General features: G+C 39.1%; 2 protein-coding genes across 7 annotated transcripts in view; one reads left to right on the forward strand and one right to left on the reverse strand.

The window, feature by feature from the left end:
* PHKB (phosphorylase kinase regulatory subunit beta) overlaps window positions 1-2378 on the reverse strand; it is a 206971-nt gene extending 204593 nt beyond the window's left edge. For 5 of the 6 annotated variants that reach the window (XM_030581825.1, XM_030581823.1, XM_030581826.1 and 2 more), the window contains exon 1: window positions 2207-2378. In XM_030581825.1, coding sequence (XP_030437685.1) covers window positions 2207-2273 — 67 coding nt within the window. In that variant the 5' untranslated portion in view covers window positions 2274-2378. Of the gene's footprint in view, window positions 1-2027; window positions 2036-2206 lie in introns of all 6 variants that reach the window. The other variant, XM_030581827.1, reaches the window with a different exon arrangement.
* A 60-nt stretch (window positions 2379-2438) lies between these two features.
* ITFG1 (integrin alpha FG-GAP repeat containing 1) overlaps window positions 2439-19317 on the forward strand; it is a 187414-nt gene continuing 170535 nt past the window's right edge. The window contains exons 1-5 of the mRNA XM_030581828.1: window positions 2439-2690; window positions 6959-7028; window positions 8096-8238; window positions 9920-9977; window positions 12433-12507. Coding sequence (XP_030437688.1) covers window positions 2519-2690; window positions 6959-7028; window positions 8096-8238; window positions 9920-9977; window positions 12433-12507 — 518 coding nt within the window. The 5' untranslated portion in view covers window positions 2439-2518. The remainder of the gene's footprint in view (window positions 2691-6958; window positions 7029-8095; window positions 8239-9919; window positions 9978-12432; window positions 12508-19317) is intronic.

Raw genomic sequence — 19317 nt, forward strand, 5'->3', positions numbered from 1 at the left:
CTGCCTCCCCACCAGAGTCCCCCCACAGCCACCAGCCCCTGCACTCTCCCTCAGCACTGAGCAACATGAGCACTGGCTCCAGTTGCCTGGAGCCATGTGCCGTCCTCCCCACAACTAGCCCCAGCCCCAGCTTGGGGCCCGGCCACAGAGGAAGAGCCACAGAGCACCATCAGGAAACAGGAAAGGGCCTGGGGCAGAGCATGGACAGTGCAACACAGGGCTGTTTGGGGAGGTTCAGCCTTCCTTGGCCTGTGATACACGCCACCCATGCCTTGATCCAAAAGAAAAGCATTTCTTCTTCCATTAATAGTAAAGATGCAATATTTGTGCTAAAATAAAGCAAGTAATACACTGTTAAACAGCTATTGCAACCCAGTATTCTTTAGGCTACAAATAAACTACAGGTTGTTTTCCTTCTGCAGTATTATACCATGATTAAATGCTGAGAATAGTAATTATTTGAATTGGTGTCTTTTATTTTGGTGAGTAAATACACAAAAACAAGCTATTGTTTTCATAACTGATGTTGAAAACTATGCCCTGATCCTGCACACAAATCTGTGCAGGCAACCCTCTTATACATGTATGAAATCCTGCTAGGGTCAGTGAGGCTCTGTACAGGTTGGATTGCAGGATTGGCCTACTACTGTATTATTTGCAGTACATTCCTACTAATACAGCTATAATCAGTTATTTAATTCATCAGTACATATAAGTTTTTGTTGGCAAAAATTCACTTTAATACTTTTAACGTGTAATTGGAGTATGCACAGATGTCTGCAGGACTGGGGCCTAAATGATATTTTATTTTCTAGGGGATACTGTAAAATGTGAGTCTCAGTGTGACTCAAGTTTACAGTCACAAGTGTAAGTTCTGCACTGAACATTCCATTTAAAAACGTAATTTGTGTAAACAATTTTTTATTTCCTTTTAAATAAGCAAAAGCAGTTACATTTATTTCACAGTCAAGTATATGGTTAAATATGCAATTTCCATTTAGATAGGAACATTGACTGTAAAATTATGCTAAGTTAAAAACTGTCTTGCACATTTTGTAAGTTTAATTAAGTAGTACTGTGTGGTCAGCATTAAAAGTTGAATTCTTCTAATAACTATCTAAATGATAATACAAATATAGAGCTACAAACAAGCTTTTACAAAACCTAACTCTGTGGGTCACAGTGCGGTGACAGCTTCCCTTTGAGTCCCTACAAACTATTTTGTGTTTATGGCAGTGGTTCATGTACCATTGTGGGCTGCATTCAATACTACCTGTACTGCTCTGAGGATGTTACACGGGCTGCAGCCCTGTGCTGACTGAGCTGCAAGTGGCCAGCAGACCATATGTTGAGAACCACTGGTTTATGCCAATAAGATGTTAAGTAAACCAAGGATTTTCATCTCAGGGAAGTGGAATTCAAGTCTAATCTGTGGTTCTCAGCAAAATTAGACAAAAGATCATGATTTTGATGTAAGAATATATTAGTGGTTTCAGAATACATTACTATTCAACAGCTTGTTAAACACAATGATGTGTGAAACAAAACAGTTTCGTTTACAACATGTGCTGAGCTGAACTTTATTGAAATTTAAATGTCTCATTAAACTCATGAGTTTAAAGTGTCCCAGGAAAGTTATGCATCAGCAGAGTAGCAGATTTTTCAAATGACCTTAAAATTAATCCATAAGAATTTATTTCCAAACGAATGAGATCTGGTACAGTTTTTGTTTTTTACTGTGCAAAGAGGATGAAAAAACAAAAAGCTTAAGGCTTTAGAAAGAGATTTAAATTTGAGCGACAGGTAGGGGGTCCTACGTCTGTCAGTTACTGCGAAAGCAAGGACAGATGTAGTTTAATGGGGAAGTGCACCACGGGGCGAGAGAATGCGAGTTACCATAGCCCTGAACAAACCTCCAATTTTCTCTCAGACTTTATCAGCGTCAGGTAAGAAGATGAGAAGAAAACCGTGCAACAGCAGCGGCACTTGTAACTTCAAGTCCACCTCGGAGCTGCCCTTTGAGTGACCTGCGAAGCTGCCGGAGGGCCAAGCAAGCCAGAAATAGTGACAGCCACAGCTGAGATGCGAGGGGAGAGTGGGGCTCGTCTGAGAGGTTAAAAGAACATGGCGAGCCCCACTATCGCAGCGTGGGCGCAAGCAAACAGATCCCCGCAGCCCCCTCCCCGTCCAGGCAAAGGGGTCAGACCTGAGCGCTTAGATCGGGCTCGCAGCTCCAACATCCTCCAGCTCACGTCTGCCAAATGCGACGCCATGGCGCGGAAGAACCACCACTCCTACTCCCCTCCCCGCGCGCCTGTTCCACCGGAGAGAGACCGAGCCTCTGTCCGCGGCTGTTACCCTGGCCAGCCGTAAACACGCCCACGACACTGTCGCAAATGTGTCCGTTCAATCAGTCCGGAAGTGAAGGGGGGATTGTGACGGCCCCTCCCCCTCCGCTGCCGTAAGTGATGCTGGCGGCGGCCGCGGCAGGCTGGGAGTGGGTTGGAGGTGCGAGAGGATGGGGTGCTGCGCCTTGTTTGGTCTGTGCCTGCTCCTGGGGCTGCTGAGGGCTGGCCGGGGGCTGCAGAACGTCACCGCCCAACTCTTCGGGGCCGAGGCTTTCGGGACCCTGGCGGCCTTCGGGGACTTTAACTCGGATAAGCAGACGGACCTGTTCGTGCTGAGGGGCGGTAAGTGCGGGAGGGGCTGGGCCCCTGGGGGACTGGAGCGCGGGTGGGAGGACGTCCCCCCCACCCCAGACTCCAGGGCAGTGGGGTGGGGCTGCCCCCTTAGCAGCGGAGATGGGCACAGTCCACTGGTTATTGAAACGGCTCGAATGCCATGGATCGTCTCTTCTCATACCGCACCTACCTCTGGTCTCTGAGTCCCTTAGCTGAGGAGTGGTGCATCCCATGGGCAGGCCCATCAATTCTGTTTATATAACGTAATAAGGGAGTAAGTAGTGGGTGTAGCTCTTAAATATTAATGGTCTTGATAGTTGCACAAGTTAATTCTTAATTGTATCTTTGATCACATAATAGGGTGTGAGTGTGAACAAGTCCACTGGCCGAGGGCTTTTCATTTCTGTGAAACAATATTGACATTTTTGTCAGGGGGAGACTTTTGGACAATATTGTATTATCAGTGGCTTATATTCTAAAGCAAATAAATTTAATAGTCATAGCCTTACCCCCCAATCAGCATTATACTGAAGATGCATGTAACAAAAATTGAAGTAATGTTATGTCTTCTAGGGGAATTAGCTCAAGTGGTAGAGTGCTTGTTTAGCATGCGAGAGGCTGCAGGATCGATGCCATTCTTCTGTGGGCAAATATAGTGCCCATCTATAAAAAGGGAAATAAGGGAAAAACAGGGAATTACAGATCAGTCAGTTTAACTTCAGTACCCAGAAAGATAATGGAGCAAATAATTAAGCAATTTGCCAATATCTAGAAGATAGAAAGGTGATAAGTAACCGTCAGTATGGATTTGTCAAGAACAAATCATGTCAAGCCAATCTAATAGCTTTCTTTGACAGGGTAACAAGCCTTGTAGATGCGGGGAAGTGGTAGATGTGATATATCTTGACTTTAATAAGGCTTTTGATACTGTTTCGCATGACCTTCTCAGAAACAAACTAGGGTTTAGATAGAGCTACAGGGGGTGCATAATTGGTTGCAAAACCATTCACAGAGAGTAGTTACCAGGGCTTCACAGTCAAGCTTGAAGGGAGTATTGAGTGGGGGTCCTGCAGGGATCAGTTCTGTTCAATATCTTCATCAAGGATTTAGATAATGGTATAGAGAGTATACTTATAAAGTTTGTGGCTGATACCATGCTGTGTAGGGTTTCAAGTGCTTTGAAGGGTAGGATTAAAATTCAAAATGATCTGGACAAACTAGAGAAGTGGTCTGAAGTAACTGGGATGAAATTCAATAGGGACGGATGCAGAGTTCTCCGCTTAGCATGGAACAATCAATTGCACACATACAAAATGGGAAATGACTGCCTATAAAGGAGTACTGCAGAAAGGGATCTGGGGGGTCATAGTAGATGGCAAGCTAAATATAAGTCAACAGTGTAACACTGTTGCAAAAAAAAAGCAAATATTATTCTGGGATGTATTAGCAGGAGTGTTGCAAGCAAGACGCAAAAAGTAATTCTTCCGCTCTACTCTGCACTGATTAGCCCTCAACTGGAGTATTGTGTCCAGTTCTGGTGCCATGTTTCAGGAAAGATGTGGACAAATTGGAGAAAGTCCAGAGAAGAGCAACAAAAATGATGAATGGTCTAGAAAACGTGACCTGTGAGGGAAGATTGAAAAAAAAATTGTTTGTTTAGTCTGGAGAAGAGAAGGATGAAGGAGGACATAACAGTTTTCAAGTACATAAAAGGTCATTACAAGGAGTAGGGAGAAAAATTGTTCTCTTTAACCTCTAAGGGTAGGACAAGAAGCAATAGGCTTAAATTGCAGCAAGGGAGGTTTAGGTTGGACAGCAGGAAAAACTTCCTAACCGTTAGGGGGGATTAAGCACTGGAATAAATTACCTAGAGAGGTTGTGGAATCTCCATCATTGGAGAATTTTTAAGCAGGGCTTTGAAGCGGAGCTTGGAGCGCGGGGCAGCTCTGGAGCAGTAGAGCTGCAGGTTTTTAGCTGGAGCGGAGCCGGAGCACAGCTTCAAAGCCCTGTTTTTAAGACCAGGTTAGACAAACACCTGTCGGTGTGGTCTGTATCAGGTGACTGGACTAGATGACTTCTCAGGGTCTGTTTCAATCCTACGATTCTGTGACTTTCCTAAGGTGTAGGAGAAATATCAAGCGGTGATTATTTTTGTCTTACTCCTCTGAGGCTTGAAACCGATTATAAATCGTATAAATCTTTCTTGAAAGAACTCTTTAAACACACATGCTTAAGAATTTTAAAATATTATTAAATATTGTAAGATCATTTTAATTTATTTTTAAATAAACTGACTGATTGTGAAATGAACTAAATATCTAACTGTGAAGACAGAAAATATGCAACATCGGTTGTGGCAGTGCAAGCTTACTTCTTGGTCTTGCTAATATATCACCCTATTGTGGGAAGAAGCATCTGTGAGGATTGTAGGGTAAATCACTTTCCATTCAGATCTGGCCTTTTCAGACTGCCCTGGGATTCTAGTCTAAGCGAACTCTTGGTGTCAAATTGTATAATAACTTATGATAGGAAAGTCCATCTGCTGAGGTTAAATTTTGTTTAGGCCACATAACAGCTGCCAAATTGTAACAATATCCAATCACTACTGCATATTTACATCAGAATCAAACCACTGAAGTTGAGATGAAAGACTTGTTTTCATACTAAAAAAGGAAATTGGGAAATCATGGATACATAGAAGTGGCAAAATAAATAGTTTTCTAATCAAATTTCAGTGCTTTCTGCAGATGCCAAACTGCCATGTTAAAATGGAAGATTTTGTCCTTCACAGCTATAAGATATTTACCCTGCAAATGACTGGAGTCGTGTTCTGCTCATTTAACTTTTCAGAAGATTGTTCCCAAATATACAATAGCAGCTGCAAAGGTGTGAATTAATTTCGAAGTTTAGTTGGAGTGTTTAAATGTTAGCAGTCCTAAACATGGCTGTATGAAGTACTCAGCTGGAATATGCAGTGAAAAAGTTTCCTTTTAGAGTTAAAAGGAATACAGATAATTGTGTGATTATATTAGAAGATATTTGATGTTTGGCTCATTATTTTTCAGATATATGTATGTAAACATTAAGGTTTTACATAAGATGAGTAACTTACGGTTGCTTTTGCACAGCAGAATTGCATATACATGTTCCTCTTTTCTGGTTTGGCATTATCTGAAAAAGTCCATCTAAAATAAATAAGTATTGCTATTTCCAATTAGATTATTTAAAATATCTGAACTTCAGATTTCATTGACACAAAGTTTGCAAAATATTAAAATAACACAGCTTTTTTTGACTAATAGTTATCTGAAGACCAGTACAAAGAGGGGTTGGTGGGCAGGCTGCTACATATTGGAGGTACTGTAATATTAGAGCTCCACGAGCAGTGCCAGCTCTAATAATTCTCAGGTACTTTTGGCAGCCAAGTGTTGTTTCTAGAATACCGTCTTTGGATTGAGTGTCCATTTTCTAGATTAGTTTCAGACTAGAGTGACTACATGATACCTTGATTCCCACTCCCCAAGATATCTGGAAGGAGAAAGAACTTTCTCTTACACCAGAGCTAAACATAAAAGCTGGCGAAACGTGTATCCTACTGGTGGGGTGTTTTTTTGTTTTAACTCTGGCTTTCAAGTTCTATCATCAGAATAGAGAAGAAGTCTAGCTGCTCCTACTGCATCAAGAATATCTAGATTGCTAAGTAAACCGGTGCAACGCACTGCAAAAAACAAAATTAGCACTTCTATCTAGCCAATTTTCAGACCCAACATCTCTAATTCTACTGCAGAAATAGAGTAGAAATCTAGCTGCTTCAGGTATGTCAAATACGTCCAGACCCTGGTGGAGCAGTACCACAAAAACCCAGAACAGTCACCTGGATCCTTCTGAATCTAGGCAGTTTTTGCCCCTGTAGTTTCACTGACTAAATAGAAAATCCAGGATAGTTGCTCTGAGTCTGCTACAAAAACCTGGATCGAGCATCTGGATGTGACTGGAGCAAGAATGTGGGGGTTTCAGCATTAAGTTCACTTCAATTTGAAATGCAGCTCACAGTGCCCTGGTGAAAAAAATATTCCCCTACTACCTCTCTTTTGAAGCAGAAGGAAATTAGACTTGGTCACCTTTGAATATTTCTTTGTTAGCTGGGAAGAGCAATTATGTTTGGAGGTGCAAACAATCTCAATCATACCTTGTAAATTTTATGTTCGTTCTCATAAAACCAATGTCTAATAGGGTTTATTCATTAATTTAATGCTATCTATATGTTTCCCTTTCAGGCAATGAATTACTTATCTTTCTGGCAGACCAAAAGGAGCCGTATTTTAAACCCAAAGTCAAGTTGTCAATGTAAGTATTGTTACGTAAGATCTTAATGATAATGTAATGGAAACATTCATTTTAGTTAAGACTGACTAAATTGGAAGCAAGATTCAGTGGGAGCATGATTAGGATTCTTTCTGGGTTGTTTTTTTGTCTGTTTAATTGCATGGTTCAGTTTGTGCATAAAATTCAAGCTTAAACTTGAAAGATGAGCTTGCTGAATCATGTCATGAAAGGCCATTTGGTATTTTTTGTACTTGTCTCAATTTTATGCATCCTCTGAGAGAAAGTGGGGAAATAAGGACTTTGTAATCTATAGGATTTATGTTCTGTTAGATACATTTCCTTTTTTTACTTTTCCTCCTGAAATGGATGAAAGTCAGCTTCACTTACTTAATGCAGAATATGGGCCTAATTTCCAGTTCCTGTGCCAATGCTCACCTACTGTGCGCACAGAAAACTGAATATCCTTATTTACATCTTTCATACGTGCATGTATGTGTGTAACTGTATATGAGTTTGAATGAACTGAGTACTCATGCACAGAATAGCCATACATTTGCACATGCCAACACATGAGTACAGGTGCACTGACATTCAAACTTCTCATTTAGAAACAAAGCCCAGATACTCCATGAACAATGTGTGTGTGGACCAAAAGAACGACAGCAGAAAACAAAAGATAATATGGAAGAAGGAGTAAGACAGCAAAGGAGATAAGATGGGGCTTTCTGAAGCCCCAATGTGCGCTTCCGGCCCCAACTGCTCAGACATCATGTTTTATGACCTAGCTACTGGGATCAAACTAGGTTTCCTTGTATCTAAAATAGAGCTTTTAAGGGCCTGCAGTGATAAGTTGCTATGATATGGAATTAGTAAGGTTTTGTAAGTACGGAAGAGTGCAAGAAAACGGGGTTGGAGAATGTCTGCCAAGACTTAGGGCTAAAACTTTCATCCTACAAAATTTCATGTAATATTGCCCATTACAAAAAGAAAATAAATTATTAGTCTGTGGATGATCAATTTTTTAGGGGCCCACAGATTTTAATCACACACCCATTTGCACATTTAAATGTTTAATTTTATAATTGTAGAAATCAGGGTGTCATAACCAGTGTAGTTCCTGGAGATTATGATGGTGATTCACAAATGGACGTCCTTCTGACAACAAAACCACAAAATCATGTCACTGATGAACTATCGGTTATTATTTTCTGGGGACGCAATCAAACATTAGGTAAGTTGGTGTTACTGTTAAATAATAAAAAAATACTTAAGTTATAACTTACTGGACAATATAACTATTATTTGTGTTTATAACACAAATACTGATCAAGCATCTATAGCAGATCTTCAGTTTCACATCTGCATAAAACTTTGGACTAGAACTACAGTGGGTAGTAGGATAAAAACATCAGTCTCTTTTTATAATGGAGTAGCAATAACCAATTCACAGTTTAAGTTGGAAATATATATTTTTTTTAATATAAACCAGATTTCCTCCCACCATCCCCCGCTGCCTCTACCCTCTCCCAACTTTCCCACATCCTTAACAATAATTATTTTTATCCTATTTTATCCTAGGCTAAAGTTTCTCTGGGGAAGATGCGTAAGAAATAGGATACAGTATTATGAAAATTTACCTCTCCTTCATTTGTCAACATTATCCTAGCATTTTTGGGCTCATGACATTTAATAAAATGGTTTGGTTGAGAAATTCGGAGTTTATTCAATTTTTGTTGACCTTGCTGAGAAGCAGCATTTAGGGGGAAGGTTTAGGGAGGGACAAGAAGGCTAAAGAGTCTTTGAGTGTCTTAAAAGCCATGTTTAAACAGTCAATATTTGTGAAGTATAAATTGAGCTACTATTGACTTCAGGTACTGTTGCTGCCGGGCTGAGTCAGAAGTAGGGGGAATGGATTGTGAAGTAGCAAACTGGGGAAATGGTTTGGAGCATGTCCAGGAGAGGACATGAGATGATCAAAGGATTTGGGAGGAATATGAAGGGTTGACATGGAGTGAGGCACAAACAGGAAGATGCAGGCCTCCTTGCCAGTTGGCTGAGAGGAGATTCAGGGGACCTTGAGAACTTGGAGAATGAGAGGCGTAGAATGGTGTTAGTGGAAATGTTATATACCTACACGAGATAAGTGTAGAAGATGGAAGAGTGGGGTACTAGTGCATGACCCAGGAAGTTGGGGACAGAAGATGGGAGCAAATGGAAGTGCGGGGTGAAAGGGAACAATATAACTGACTGCTCTGAGCAGGGATGAACAGAGGTATGCCAGGGACAGCTGGCTGTGGGATTTGAGAGGTCTGTAGGGGGAGCAGTGCAGGACACCCAGCCAGTTTACACTTCCACATGGTCTTCTCATTGATAATTACTCCTTCCAATTTATGTTGTGCTACAGTCTTAAATAACACAGTGAATCAAGAATACTTTTCACGTACATTTTGTGCAAATGTTATATCTGGACACGCTTTTGTCTCAGCAGGTCCAGATTATCCTTATTAAAAGCATTTTCACCTGTTTCAATCTACATTTTAGTATTAATTTATAAGATTACTGACCTAGGTAGAAACTGACTTTTGTTGTAAGGGTTATTTTTGTAATTTTGTTGAGCCACCACATAGCTATGGATAGGTAAGTTCCAGAGTTGGGTCTCTGAATTGCCTTTCTTCTTTGTGCTGGCAGTTAGAATTTACATGGAGATCAAAGCAGTCAGTTATATTGTTTGTGCTGAAGGCTGGCAGTGTTTTTGACAATGGCCAACAAACAAAATCACTGGCCAAAAAACAAAATTACTAAATGCCTTTGGAAGACCTAAAGTTAATAAAGAATATATTAAAGATGGCTGGATGTCTTAATGTCACAGAATGTGTGCAATTTAATCAAGTGAATGCTTTTTCTGTTTTCAGATTCTAATCGTAAGACTGTGTTAAATAAAACTTTTCATGATGAGCCTCTAATTATGGAGTAAGTATGTATGACATCTTACCTTGAACAAAACTTGCAGAAATAAATTGAACATAAATGTTAAATATTTAATGTTTAAGTGTTTAGGTTGTTAAACAATGTCAAATTAAAACACCAAATATCTTACATCTGAAATGTGCCAGATACTAAATACACAACACAAAATCATCCAGGCTGCAGGCTGTCGCATTTCCTTGAGGTGAAGTCTCATGACTCGCAGCCTCTAGACCAGGCATTTAGGCTGCAATTTACTGTGATCACTTCAATAGAACTGTCTTTAATTCTGTATCTGCAGTCCTGGTCTCTCAGGGGCAAGGACAGGGTTAACAAGTGATCAGTTAGTGTTCATAAAACCAAGTATTTATTCTGAACGAAAGCATTACAAAGAAAACAATAAACAGCTTACATGCATGCTTATGAGATAATACTTGTCTGCAACATAGGCTCCTAGTAGGTTCCATAGTACTCCAGGTCCTCTCCTGAGGTTTCTATCTCTTGTCATAGTCTCATGTCAGTTCTTGGATGCAGTGAGAGTGATCTCTCTTCATGTAGTCAGATAGTCACTTTATACTGTTCTCAGCAGGGCCTGCTCCAGCTGTTTTGCCGCCCCAAGCAGTGGAAAAAACCCATAAAGCCGATCGGCTGCACTTTGGCAGTAGCTCAACCATGCCGCTTCATCCTTCATTCCCAATCTTCCTCTTCAGCGGCACTTCAACGGCAACTCAGAGGAAGAGAGGGACTGAGGGATTTGACACCGAAGACCTGGACGTGCCGCCCCTTTTCATTGGCCACCCCATGCACCTGCTTCCTTTGCTGGTCTCTGGAGCTGGCCCTGGTTCTCAGTTCTCTGTTTGACCAGGTGTCTTCAATCAGATCAGTTTATGCAGTTTTCCCCAGAATGGAGGTTTCTCTAGACTTTTTACAAGCCTCTTGATTTGCATTAATTATCCCCGTCCTTGCCAAGTGATCTTAGTTCCTGCAGGAAACTCCTGTACCTCCCCCAGTGGAGCTAGAATATAATCCCTAGACCAAACAGATACATAAAACATTTATAAAGTAGATACTATTGTCTTTGAATATTCCATGCATCTATCATACTACCTACCCTATATACTCATTCATAAGCTGAATTTTTTTAGTAAAAAAGGGAAGCATAAGGTCGGCTTATGAACGAGTATAGAGAGGGAGAGGAGGGACACAGCCTCTCCCCCACCCCCAACAAAGGGAGCAAGGAGAGGTAGCAGAACCAAAAGAAAAGAGGCAGTGCCAGAGTGTCTCCGCTTCTGGACTCTCTGCTGCCCCCCCGCACCCTGCCAAACCTCCGACGCAGTTGCAGCTCCGGGGCTGGGAGACTGCGGCCGTGCCACCCAGCCTGCCGGAGCAGCTCTGGCCTGGCCAGAGACATCCTCACCTGGCCCGCCCCAGCTAAGGTGGGAAGCAATGGGATGAGGAGAGTGGTCGAGCCCCAGGCTAGGGTGGGGTCATGTGGGGAGTGGTCACGGGTTACTCCCCTGAATCCCAGCTTCTCCCCCCTCCCCCCTCCAAAAAAAAATTTCCCCACCAGTTGCTGTTCCGACCCATCAGGGTAAGCCGCTGGCAGGCTGGGACGCTTTGTTTACTTAGGTTTACCTCCGTACTTGCAGATGCTCAAGGTAAACAAACCGTCTCGGCCCGCCAGCAGCTTATCCTGATGGCCTGGGAGCCAAAGTTTGCCGACCTCTGAATTATAGGGTCGACTTATGAATGGGTCATAAAAAAATTTCCATTTCTACTTATCCATCGTGGGGGGGGTCGGCTTATAAACAAACCGGCTTATGATCGAGTATGTATGGTATGTCATCTTTGCAACCTCAAATAAGCAGCCCTTCTGCACAGCCACAGTGATTACTGAACTCAAATTTCACATTTGCTGAGGCTGTTTACTTCAGTGTGTGTTGTAGGCAAGCTTAGAAGTCGTCATTGACGTAGGAGAAGTAGGGTAGGTACCACAACTGATCGGACCTGTGTGGTGATTGTTAAGGTAGGAGGGTTGAGGAGAAAAGTGGAGAGATCTGCTAGAAGGATGGTGGCTGGGAGATAGTTAATAAATCATTTTAACAGGTCTGGTTAGGATAGGGATTGTGGGTGTATAGATTTAAAGTTTCCCTTTATTTTTTTAGTAATTTACATTTAACACAGTATTGCACATATTTGTTCCACCCTCCCCGCTTTTGCTGCCTAATTGCATACTTCTGGTTCCAAATGAGGTGTGTGGTTGACTGGTCAGTTTGTAACTCTGTTCATAACTCTGATGTTCTACTGTAGTGCAGATTAGAACAGAATCTTCATAGAAGAATGCACAGTATGAAGTTCTTCAATTCTTAAGAGTCCCAAATACAAAGGGATGATTTATAATAGTCAGATTGAAAATTGTTAATAAAGGATAAGATAACACAGCTTGTTTTTACATTTTCAGCTTCAATGGTGATTTAATTCCTGATGTCTTTGGTGTCACAAACGAATCAGATAGGCCTCAGATACTGATAGGCAGGTAAGCTAAAATGTTTACTTACTTACTAGCATGTAACGTGAATTTTTATATCAATTGTTGGCACACCCAATTCTGCTGTCAGTGTAAGTGCATAAAATCTCCATGTTGAGTGGGTGGTGTACAGACATGGAGCTCTTGTTTTGACCCTCTTTCTCTTGATATCTTAGGAGCAATGTTCTGTGTACTCCGTGGCACATAGGATCTAATTTCTGTGCACTTCTGTGTAATAAACTAGAAATTCAGTGGCGGTTTCAAGAACCTAAAACTTGAGTAATGGTGGCTGATATGAGAAAGTACATAGTGGTTTCTTGCAGTTGTTATGGTGTGCAATGGTAATGAATTCAATTTCATTTATTTTTATTGTGGTAGAACATAGATGCCAGCGTCCTTTTGATTGGAACTGTACAAATATGTAAAAAAAACCCTGTCATCTATGTACACACTGAAGCCTATAACTTATATTTGGTCTGATACACCACAAGATTCCATTCATGTAAATGCAAAAGTATGTCAGCAGATACCAGTGGGCTGTTCACTATTGATTAGGGAACAGACATGAAAAATATGTGCAATATTTTTCATGTGCTCAGGCTGAGGCATAAAGTGTGTATATTTTTGACCTATACTGAAGTACACTTGGCTGGTTCAGAGATGAATGGTAAAATATTGCCTAAAGATGAAATTTGTTCCCGATACTTTGTTGCCTGAAACCTTTGGAACAAATTTTAACTGAGTGAATGCTGTTGGTTTTTGTTTATAGCAATTACTGTTGGACTAAGTCTATAATTGTCTTGTTTTCTTTTCCTCTTTTCCACTTACTTGTTGGTTCCTTGTGGGAGTAGTCTCCTGTATTAAAATAGGCTGGGGCTCTCTTCTGCACCTTCCGCCTACACTACAGTTAAAAAATCAAATGCATGATATGAAAATATTAAGTTATTCAATTTTTTTAATTTATTTTATTTGCTTTTAAGTATTCAGTACAAATTCCCATGCAGTAATACCATGTAGAATTTTAGCTTTTGAAATTGCCTTATTTAAGCAAGAGGCAATTTACAAGAGAACATTTACTTCCAAATTTGTGGAGGGGGTTGTTTTGTTTTAAAAGCTTTATTTGACTCATTTTTAAATACTGTTATGTATGTGTCAGAATTAACAGTTCCATATTTATTCAGATACAGTTTATATCTTTCTTTTCCTAATCTTATATATTTGCAGGGAAAACAGCTTGACTTAATTATCTTAAGACTGTTCTCTAACTATTTTTTATTTTATTTTATTTTATTATTTTATTTTATTAGGGGTTTCTATAGCACCTATCATTATAGTATCTAATGCTCACCAAGTAAAATATATCTGCACAGAGAAACTATTATGTCTAAGAGGGTATATGTCTAGGGTCTTGAATGGTAGATATATGGGGTGAGTAGCCTCTTTCCCTCTCCCCTCCTCCCATGTTACTCAGGATACACTCTCTATATTTAGTGTGCTAGTTCTATAAGAGCTATTACAATTATGTCGTCTCAGCCTGGGAATAATACCCCCAAATACTTCAAGCTTCAAGAAAACTAATAGTAAAGAATTGAATTCTTTTTCTTTGGGAATTTAGATTAAAAAACCCAAGCTTCAAGTGCTAGATCTCTGTTCTTTTAGGACAGGCCTGCAAGGAAGAGAGATGCATTCTTCCTCAGAATTAGAGCAGCAGTGAAAAAATAAAAGCCCTTTTCTATATCTGTATAACTGCAAACCTATAGTTGTGTGTCTTGTGTTGTAGCATTTCAGGAGCAGTGGAACAGAATATGAATCTCTTTAATAAAAAGCTGGTTTCATTACAAGACTTGCTAGTGAATACCGGAATAAAAAATTGAACTTTATCTGGGATTTCTGGTTATACCCTGAGCAAAGGACTTTCTTTGGTGATTAGAATATGTTGTAGACATGGCTAATTACAGTAAAAGCAGGATAAAAGAACATGCATCCCATCAAATAGTAGAGACAGTTTAAAAAAAATATAATGCCTATAGGGAAAGTGAGAATGAGAAGTTAGCTAAGAAAACCAATAGTAAAGAAATGGTATTCTTTTTCTTTAAGAATTTAGATTAAAAACCTATTTGGCACAGTATGCTCTCAGATACTTAAAACATGGTCCTGGTTCTGAGCTTCAGAAATTGGAGGAGCAGCTCACAGACTGTTCACCCTCTAAAGAGCTAGTTTATGTATCCTACTTGGTGAAGAAAAGGATCACTTGAGCTAGTAATACCTACTGTGACCGGGACTTAACCAGGCACATAAATTGGAGTCTGAATTACTAGCATGACCCTTCCATGAACAACTGTTAAGTAGAGTATGTAGGGCCTACACTTCATATTCTTTACCAAATTATATGTGGAAGGTGTTTTGGTTTCTAGATAGAGGAACCTCATTGAAGATAAAAAGTCTGAAGTCTGTATAGAATAGGGATCTCTATATTAGGCAATTAGGCTCAAATTCAGAATTTACACTTTTACCTTTTACAAGAGTATGGTACAAATTGGAAAGATAGCAGAAAGAGATTTTAAGGGGAGAATTGAAAGAGGAAAGAGAAGCTACATGGCCTATTTGATCAGGAAATTTATTCTGGGTTTAGGGGACCGCATGCATAGGGTCCAAGGTGATTATTGGAGGTGAGCATGAAGGAACTGTAAAGATTAAAAGCAGCTGAGTGTAGGTCATGACTAGGAAAACTGGGAGATGATCAAAGATATAGGTAGAGGCAAAATTGTATAAAGCTTAGAAGGTAGAATAAAGTTTTTGAATTTGAAGCAGAAAGAGAGAAGTTAATAAAAGGAGGGGTTAGAGTTGGCTGAACCACGTGACTTCTGGTTGTGACTGGAGAAGTGCTAGGGAAGAGATGCAGCACAGAGAAGGCTTGAATAATGTAACTTGTTTCATATTTACATCAGATTCATTTTGCATATTCCATTACTCATTCATATTCAGATCAGATTCATTTTGTACTTATTCTGTTTTTAAAATCCATAATTACTTAGTTTATAACTTAGAACAAGGTATTAAACATGGAGTTTTCAAACTGGGGGTTGGGACCCCCCAGGAGGTTGCAAGGTTATTATGTGGAAGGTCACGAGCTGTCAGCCTCCACCCTAAACCCTGCTTTGCCTCCATCATTTATAATAGTGTTTAAATAGAGGCTTGCTATGTGAAAGGGGTCATGCAGTACAAAAGTTTGAGAACCACTGGTATAAAACCAACAACTTTTGAGTAATTAACTTCACAAATTTAAAAATAATTAACGATAAATGCATTAAAATTCTCTAGACGGTCCTGCACTTAACTTCAATGAGTTGAGTTCATCAAAGTTTTATGCACACACAAGTTGAAGTACTGAAGCATTAAACTGGTTGGTGATATAAGCTAATGTTCTTGCATGGTCCATACTGCACCTTGTAACTTGCAAAACTCTTAACCAGAGTTCCAGGATTACCCAAATTAGATCTGATTCTCACTTCTATTTCTCTTCTGCAGGATTCCCGAGCTCTGCAGAAGGTTGGGGAGTATCAAAAGTTATGCAGCAGAAAAGCAGCAGAGACAGCCCACTGTTGTGTGCCGCTCCAGATTTTCTCAGGAGAGGGCTATATATGCTGCTTTTCTTCTGTGAACTTTAGCTCATCACAGTTTTCTTTGTGAACTCTTTTGAGCTCAGCACATGAAGCTTTCTGTGTGAATTGCTAGTAGCCTGGTACATGAAAAAACCCCAACCCATTGTATATCTTCTTTTTTCTCTGATTTTTTTTGAAGTTGTGGGCTTTCTTAACTTACAGAGAATATTACAGTAACAAAACAGCCCTATGTGTTTAAAAATGTGGAAATGACCAGCTAAAGTAATCTGTATAAACATTCAAGTACATTTAAATATGCAATATTTAGTTTGTACCCAACAATTTAATTTAAAGTTTTAATTTTCTAAAGAGAATTTGACTGACTGTGCAATTGATGCTGCATGATTATGTATAAAGTTTATTTAGTTTGGGTGTACTTACTTTAATCAGTAAAATGGAATTTTAACACTTTGCCTGCATAAAGGTTGAGGGGAATACCTGTCGAACAAGTCTTAACCTGTTTAGAAAATCAAGCTGTATTCTCTGCCTATTATATTGTTACCCTGCACAGATTACATATATTACCTAACTCATTACCAGTGGAAGAAAAGAAATAACTGCGAAACAAGATTCTAGAATCAGAACATAGATAGCAACTTGCTTCCTGAAAGTAGAAATGAACACATCTCACTCTTTCACACCCAAGCAAAAAAATTCTAACTTGGTTGCCTCCACTAATAGTAATGTGAGTACTTTTCTTTAGGCACCCGTGTACTAATATGTGCATCTTCAGGTCTGATTCTCTCAAGTGCTGAGTTCTTCCAATTCCTGTCAATTTCCTTAGGCGTTTAGGACACACAAGCTCTTAGATGAATTGTGCATTACTGTTAGATCATTTCACTAGTGCAGCCCCCTCTTCTGTTCACACCTCTGTTTTTTAGTAATGTCTGCTTCAATTAAATCATAAGTAATGAATAGCAGTTTTGAGTCTCAGAACGCGCTGTTTTTGCGACATTTAGGTAATACTACAAAGTTCCAGTTAATATTTGATTATCTGTTTAGTAGTTTGTATGAATACAAAAACGTACAATGACATTTGCTGCATAGTAAATTAGAAATGTAGTTAGTCTCTGACAGCTGTTGGGGGTGGGGGGTTGTGTGTATAATCATCACTATAATCATCACTGGTGCTCATCACTTTAATAGAAATGGTTTGTTGTGAAGTGTTTTGAATTTCCCTGGGGAATTTTTTTAGCTGTTATGTCAAGAGAAGTCCATTAGAACTAGAAAAGTCAATCAGATTATACCTGTTTCCATAGAAACAGTACATCAGTTTTTCTAACTTTCATCTTCCTGGACCTTAAGCAGTGTTTAATTAAATAATTTTTTAAATCTTGATATTAGTCTGATATGTTGTTGTCAAAGAGAGACAGTGAGAGGTTTCAGAAAATCTGTAACCCATTTACTTAAAATGTAATCGTTGCTAGTAGCATCATTTTAATATCATTCTCAGTAAGAGCATTTCCCTTTACTAGAGGGTTAGTTGAAGATTTATAGATCTTTTTCAATAAACAAAGAATTCCAATATAGGACTGGAAACAATATTTTGATTGTTTTTAAATCCTTCAAAGGTGTAATTGGAAGTTCTTATGCCCTTCTAAGAGAGATGTTTTTGACGATTAATCGCTGCTTGAATTTTATCAAGATGGCTTTTATTTAAATCTGATTTATGGAACAAGGCCTGCAAATTCCCCCCAAGGGTGTTTGTGACAGTAAATGTAACCTTGCACCGATTATATCGGAATATTTTTATCAGCTTTCTAAGAGAACAGCACAGTTAATATTCTGTGAAGAAATATTTATAACACTGTGTTGGTACAAAGAAATATATTAATAGTTAAAAAGAAGGTTGAATGTTATAGGTCAGACTATAATCTATGTTTGATAATGTTTGGAGAATGTAGCTTTATTTTTTTGCCTTACAAAACTAATGTTTAGTTTTTAATGGACAATGTTTAGGCTTGTAATGGAGATTTCAACAGTTCTCCATTTTCTTAATTGTTGTATAGTTCTCTAGAAATAAATACTCTGGAATATAATTTAAATTTTTTTTAATTGAACAGGGTGATTTTGTTTCAAAGTTTCTAGTTAAATCTGTGGAAGATAGACTTTGGATACTGATATTTGCCGATCTGAACCCTTACAATTACAGAACTATATTGGGTTTTGGGGAAAACTTAATTAGAGCAATGTTTGAAATAACTGAATCACTACTAACACCCATCATGTAGGATCTGATTAACATTGAGTTGGATTTTTACCAAATGTAATAGTTAAGACTTCTGTATATGAAAAATAACTTCTTGTTCAAACACCATCCTTTCAAAGGCTTGCCACGCTGGAACCTGAAAGCTTGGAAATATTTCTGGATATTTGTTTGATTGAAAAACATGAACCAGGATGGTGATGTGGACATTTTAATAAGTGCTTGGAAATAAGCCCACCTAATTAAACAAACTGCAGCATGAAAGAGTAGAAATGTAGCAAAAAGCAGCTATTCATGGTGAATTAAGGCAGCTGTTTTCTGTGATCATCTACAATGCAATCTTCAGACATTTCCATATTAAATACAATTTATATAATCACAGGTGTGTGTTTTTTCTAGTTCTGTTAAATAATTTCTTTGTAGTTTCCACTTGAAAGTATGATCCATGAGTAGAAAGTTTAGTTTTCAGAAGATTGACACAAACAATATGTTTTAATCAAAAACTTCTATATACAAGGCTTGGTTTTTCTCCTTTTTTGTTACACTGATCTGAGCTCAAAGGAGAGCAGATCATCTTTGCTCTGAATTGTAACTGTTACCACCAGAATAACTTTACAAATATGAAGTCTCTCTAGTTTGAAGAAGATAGGCGGATCTTTGAAATGATTTAGAAACCCACTTGAGTGAAACAGTGGTTCTGTGTCTCTCATTCAAAGATAGACTCGTTTAGATAACAAAAAATAGTCATGCCTGTGGAAAGTAGCAATAAAGAAGGCATTGGAGGAAGAGCTTTAAAAGCTAAAACTGCCAGTGTTGAGTATTCACTTCAAATATGGTCATTGCATTATCTGAGTTAGGTGTACGCTGCTTCTTGCAACTCAGTTCTCGTTGCTAGATTGTGTCCAGACTTATTTAGAAGTGTAATATTTATTCACTGAAGAGAAAAAAGAA

This window comes from Gopherus evgoodei, chromosome 12 (genome assembly GCF_007399415.2).
Source record: "Gopherus evgoodei ecotype Sinaloan lineage chromosome 12, rGopEvg1_v1.p, whole genome shotgun sequence".
Taxonomy (NCBI): Eukaryota; Metazoa; Chordata; order Testudines; family Testudinidae; genus Gopherus; species Gopherus evgoodei.